Source organism: Orycteropus afer, unplaced genomic scaffold (genome assembly GCF_000298275.1).
Source record: "Orycteropus afer afer isolate SDZICR_OR568_19922 unplaced genomic scaffold, OryAfe1.0 scaffold00099, whole genome shotgun sequence".
Taxonomy (NCBI): Eukaryota; Metazoa; Chordata; class Mammalia; order Tubulidentata; family Orycteropodidae; genus Orycteropus; species Orycteropus afer.
Window position 1 is genome coordinate 4,344,012 of NW_006921686.1, and position 6,178 is coordinate 4,350,189.

Consider the following 6,178-nt stretch of genomic DNA (forward strand, 5'->3'; position numbering starts at 1 on the left):
GACCCTAATTGGGTTTTTGAGGCAGTAAATCTTTACAGAAGTAGATTGCCCCATCTTTCTTCTGCAGAGTGGCTGGGCTGGTGTGTTTGAACCACCAAGCTTCTGCTTAGCAGCCAAATGCCTTATCCACTACACCACCAGAGCTCCTTTCACACTGCACAGTGCTCTGTTATTAACATCTAACGTGAGTGTGTATTTGTTACAACTGATGAACCAATACTGACTTGATTTTATTAACCAAAGTGCATCACTCGCACAACATGCACTCTGTGTTGTGCAGCCCGATGGGTTTTGACAAATGCATGATGTCATGTGCCCATCATTGCAGCATCACACAGAACAGTTTCAATGCCCTGGGCAGTGTTTTTCTTTTTCCTTTTTCTTTGTAGCCATACCATTGTTTATCCATTCACCTATGGAAGGGCGTCTTGCTTGTTTCCAGTTAATTATGGATAAGCTGCTATCAACATGCATGTGCAGGTTTTTATGTAGACAAAACCTAGGCGTGTGACTGCTGGCTTATATGTAAGCATGTGCTTAACCTTGTATTCCATATAGGTCTTTAATCAGCTTCTTAATTTCCACAAAGGAACCTGCTTAGACTTGAATTGGTATTGTATGGAATCTATGGGTGAATTGATATGTTTACAATAGAGTTGAATCCAATCCAACACAAACCCTTCCGAAGGAGACTATAAAATTTGGCAGCACCCCCGAACTCTTTTATGAAGCAGTATCACCTTGGCACCCAAAGCTGACAATGACTTTGCAAGAATGGAAAAGTACAGCCCAACTCTCTCATAAACACAGGCAGAAATATCCTTGAAAAATATTAGTAAATCAAACCTCACAAGATGGAAAAAGGAAAATACACCACGCAAGTGAACTCCACTTCGGAAGTTCAAGTGTGATCTTAACAATGTCATCTGTGTCAGTCACCATGTTTACAAGACAAAAAAGAAGAAGAAATCTTACTGACATTCAGATAGGCGCAGAAAAAGGGTTTGATGAAAATGGACATCCATTCATGACAAAAACTCTCAGCAAACTAGGGATAGGGGAGACTTCCTTAATTTGATTAAAAAAAAAAAAAAAACAACTTATTACAAGCATCATACGTTCTTCTCTGATACTGCAAAGGAGCCAAGAAAGAAAGGACATAGGAATTGGAAACGAAGGGGGGACAGTTCTTACTTGCAGATGACTAGTGTTCTGGTTCCCTGGTGCCACTCTGATGGAAATATACCACCAATGGGATGGGCTTAACAAACAGAAGTTTATTCTCTTACAGTTTGGAGGCTTTAAGTCCAAGTTCAAAGTGCCAGGCTCTAGGGGCTGGGTGAAAACCCCTCAACCTTGGGATCCAGCTCTGCCTCCTGCTCCCGGCCCACTGGAGCTAGAGGCATTTCTTCACTCAGACAGCTGCTGGCTGCTGAGGCTGAGAAGCCCCAAGGTTGACAAGGAAAAAGGCACAGTCCCGATGTTACCAAACCACACGGCAGGCCATTAACTTAAGTCCATTGTAAGTCCCAAGGTCGGCAGAGCATAGCAGGCTGCTGAGCAACGACACAGCTACATGCAGGGTCCAAGCGTGCCATAGGCTAGAGACCATTCCCCATGGCTTCTCCTTATACACAGGAAGCAGACCACATCCCTAAGGCAGCTACTCAGCTGCTTGTGGTAGATCCCACCATGGAGTTGATCGCCAGTCTCATCATGGGGAATAACTACCACCAGCTTCCCAGCCACTCAACCAGGCCCAGCCAAGTTGACACACAAACATAACCACCACAACTAGATTATGTGGATTTGGCTACTAACCAGAAGGTTGGTGGTTTGAACCCACCCAGTCGCTCTGTGAGGGGAAGACCTGGCCATCTGCTTCTGCGAGGGTCACAGCCAAGACAACCCAGTGGGGAAGTTCCACTTTATCCTGTGGGGTCGCTGTGAGTCAGAATCAATTCAATGGCATCCAACAACAAAAAGATTGTATACGTACAATTAGAACCTACAGACAAACTGCAAGAATAAAAATTAACTTAGCAACGTCACTGGACACAAAGTCAGTGTGGTGGTTATGTTTGTGTGTCAACTTGGCTGGGCCTGGTTGAGTGGCTGGACAGCTGGATGTAGTATTCCCCATGATGAGACTGGCAGTCAACTCCATGGTGGAATCTACTGGGAGCAGCTGAGTAGCTGCCTTTGGGATGTGGTCTGCTTTCTGTATATAAGCAAGAGCTTTGAGCATGGTCTCTAGCCTATGGCACGCTTGGACCCTGCATGTAGCCGTGTCGTTGCTCAGCAGCCTGCCATGCTCTGCCGACCTTGGGACTTACGATGGACTTAAGTTAATGGCCTGCCGTGTGGTTTGGTAACATCAGGACTGTGCCTTTTTACTAGTCAACCTTGGGGCTTCTCAGCCTCAGCAGCCAGCAGCTGTCTGAGTGAAGAAACACCTCTAGCTGCAGTGGGCCGGGAGCAGGAGGCAGAGCTGGACCCCAAGGTTGAGGGGCTTTCACCCAGCCCCTAGAGCCTGGCACTTAGAACTTGGACTTAAAATCTCCAAATTGTAAGAATGAACTCCTGTTTGTTAAGGCCATCCCATCTGTGGTATATTCCTGTCAGAGTGGCACTAGGGAACCGGAACAGTCAGTATATACAGAAATCCATTCATTCTTAAAATTAAACAAATAGAAAATGAAAACAGAGTATTTCTACCTGTTACCTGTACCCCTTGTGCTCCTCCCTCCCTCGTCCACCGCCTTCATCATTTTGTGCTGACCACCTCCTTGTATATTGCCTTTCCCTTCACCCAAGTTAATAATAGTGTCTACCCTCTAGTTGGTGATCATAGCCAATTTATTGTACCCTTGGTAACCTTCAAAGAACAATTTTTTTTTTCTGTGTATAAACCTTTTTAATTGAATGAAATTCTTTTTATAACTTTTTTCATTATTATTTTTGAGTGAAAGTTTACAGAACAAATTCATTTTCCACACAGCAGTTCGTACACGTTTTGTGTCATGACATTGACCGCAATCCCCGCAGTGTAACAGCTCTCTTCCCACTTCCTCCCTGTGGTTGCCTCTTCCCTGTGTCCTTCCCTCCCATGCACTCCTGCCCCCTGAGCTGTCTCCCTGTGCAAATATTGCCCTTCTGATCTCCCACGGTTGATTTTCTAGGAGTGTACTTACCTGGTGTAAATGTTCACCTTACACACTTGACTATTGTTTGGCTGGAAGCCACAGGATAATTTAATGAACTTTTTAAATGATGCCATTCAAAATAGTATCTCAAAGTATCTAATACATAGGAATACATTTAACTAAATATACCCAAGACCTCTACTCTGAAAAGTATAAAAATTTATTCGTATGAATTTTAAAAGACCTACATAGAGATACCATGTTCATGGATTGGAAGATTCAATATTGTAGAGAAGTCACATCTCCCAAAACTGATTTATAGACTCAAGGAAACCCCGACTGTAATTCCAAAAGCTTTGTATGTGCATGCATGTGCACATGTCTGTGTGAATCAATACATCGATTTCTGAAATTGACCCGGATTGTGTCTGACTTGTCCCAGGTCAAGGACAGAGTAGACCATATGCCTGCTGTTTAATGATGGTTATGGTGCCTTCTTTCAGGGAGAAGTGTGGATCCTGCTCATGACTGGGCACTGACCTGCCTTGATGAACCAGTCCAGGGTTTCCACCTGGACCCCGCCCATCCCAGGCAGCCAGTAGGGCTCCTCAAACCAGAAGCTGGAATGTTTTCACACAGCTCATCAGCACTCTACATCCATCTAAAGGAAGCTTGTCCCGGCCTGCCCTGGAATGTGGACTTCTGCTTCATGTCTTCCTAAAGGTGACTGATCTGTGTGTTCTAGATCAGTGTTCTGCTGCTGTTTAAATACCTGGCCCAAGGCTGTAGCGTTCAAGGAACATGTCTCTGTCACATGGTGTCTGCTGAATCATTTAGATAAATTACAGACAGATGATAAAACAATGTCCATGACAACAGCAAGGAGCCCTGGTGGCACAGTGGTTAAGCACTCGGCTGCTAACTGAAAGGCTGGCGGTTCCAACTTACCAGCCACTCCCCAGGAGGAAGATGTGGCAGCCTGCTTCTGTAAAGATTAGAGCCTTGGATTATATCCAGTTCTACCTGGTCTGGTCCTATAGGGTCGCTATGAATAGGAGTTGGCTGGAGAGCAATGGGTTTTGCTTTGTTTTATGAAAATAGCAGAGGCTTGAGGAGTTGGTTCTCTCTAAGCATCAGTCTGGAGAGATGGACAGGGGTCTTAAAAATTATGCTAAAAATTTTGTCCTTTCTCCCAGGGCAGTGGGAGCCATGGCAGGTTCTGAGCTGGAGGAAGGTCAGGGTCAGATTTGTGCTTTAGATAGGTCCCTCTGGCTGCTGTGCAGGGGCTGCACTGGGCAGGGTACGACGGGGGCAGAGATACCGGGGAGGAGGCTGGGGCAGCAGCCAGGTGGAAGGAGAGAGATGGCACTGGGGCGATGGCTCTTGGAAAGGTGAGGAAGAAGTAGAAGGCCAGGAGAGGCACTTCCTGGGAGTCAGTCCCCAGGATGGGTCCTGCCTCCGTGTTGGCATCGGACAAACACCCTGCTCCACAGCCTGAAGCACAGCTGCCAGTTAACACGAGTGACATCACTGACCACATTCTCAGTGTCTGTAAGTAATTCCCTAATCACAATGAAGATCTGATCATGCGAAGTGGAGCCTCTAAACTTGCCTGTATGTTTGGCATGTTTGATAATAATAAGTTTTTTAAAAAGAAGACTTTATGAAAATCATAAACATGGTTGCTTAAAAAAAAAAAAAAAAAAAGTACTGAAAGGAGAGTCAGTGAAAGTGCCCAGAACATGGAGCAAAGAGGAGTTGATGTATAAACTGGAAAGTTGAGAGGACAGCCAGCCACTGATGGGAAGTGTTCCAGAAAAGAGAGGAGTATAAAGAGAAAGAGGAGAGGAAGAAATGCAGGAGACAGGACAAATTCCCGGGACTCAGCAGAGAAACTGGGTTCAGATATTAGAAAGAAAGGAAAATGAGAGACTCACTCAGTGAGGCAATGTCAGTGCCCCAGTGATGAAGAAAGGTCCCTCTTCCCACTCCAGGTAATGGAACCTGGCCTCCCAACTTTGGCGGGAATATAATTTTGAACCAGGAATTCTAGGCCTAGAAATTATCATCTAATTGATTGTGAAGGTGGAAAAATATATTTCAAACATGCAAAGATTCAAAATACTTACGTACCAAGCACCCTTTCTGAAAAGGGTACTTAAGGATATACTTCAGTAAAATCAGAGTGGGATTTGATAAAGAGGAAGACATGGGTTTCCTACAGTGTAAAGGAGAACAGTGTGAACACATCCTGGGAGGACAAGCCATGCAGCAGTTCAGATTGCAGCCACTGAGTCCGCAACTGACTTTATTTCATAAAAGGAACAGGAGCAAGACACTGATGATAATGGTTACATGGTGAGTTAGGCAGTTGTAAGTCACATCTGGCAGTTTGAGAAATACCAGTCTAGGAAAACTAAAAGCTTCATACAGAAAAATCAGGATCTAAATATGAGAAAACTAAATGTGGCACAAAGGGAAGCAAATGATGACTGTCTCGAGGTGCCACTTAGTACTTCAAATGGCACTGGTTCAATGAAATAAAAGTACATCTTTGTTATGGACCCATGATGATTAGTGTTTACATAATCTTAATATTATGCATGCTCTATATTTTCAGTTTTAGACTAAAACGAAACACTAAAAACTTATTAGAACCTAGGACACCTTGCTTGGTGTAGTAATATAGCAGATAAACCATACCAGGCAAAGTGGGGGAAGAGAGTAAAGGGCAGGGCAGGGCAGGGCAGGGAATGTACGTAGAGGTCCAAGTGTCAGGAAGTTGAGGTCAAAGGCATGTTATTTGGAATGTCAGAGAAGTGAAAAAGGAAAATAATTTGTGAGAATTGGGAGGATGAAGGAAAGGAGGGAAAAGAATTCCATGTATCTCATCACAGAGGTGGCAGCATAAAACCAAGTCACACTGTTTTTTTCACTGTGGTAAAAATATATGCAACAGAACATTTGCCACGACTTTTCAAACTTCGATTAAGTGAAGCAAGAAATAGAGGTATCAAAAAAAAAAAAAAAAA

At 44.2% G+C, this 6,178-nt stretch overlaps 1 protein-coding gene across 1 annotated transcript in view; it reads left to right on the plus strand.

Moving 5' to 3' along the window:
• The first annotated feature begins 4,591 nt into the window (after positions 1–4,591).
• Positions 4,592–6,178, plus strand: part of LOC103198858 (optic atrophy 3 protein-like) — a 7,085-nt gene continuing 5,498 nt past the window's right edge. Inside the window, exon 1 of the mRNA XM_007943066.2 lies at positions 4,592–4,697. Coding sequence (XP_007941257.2) covers positions 4,592–4,697 — 106 coding nt within the window. The remainder of the gene's footprint in view (positions 4,698–6,178) is intronic.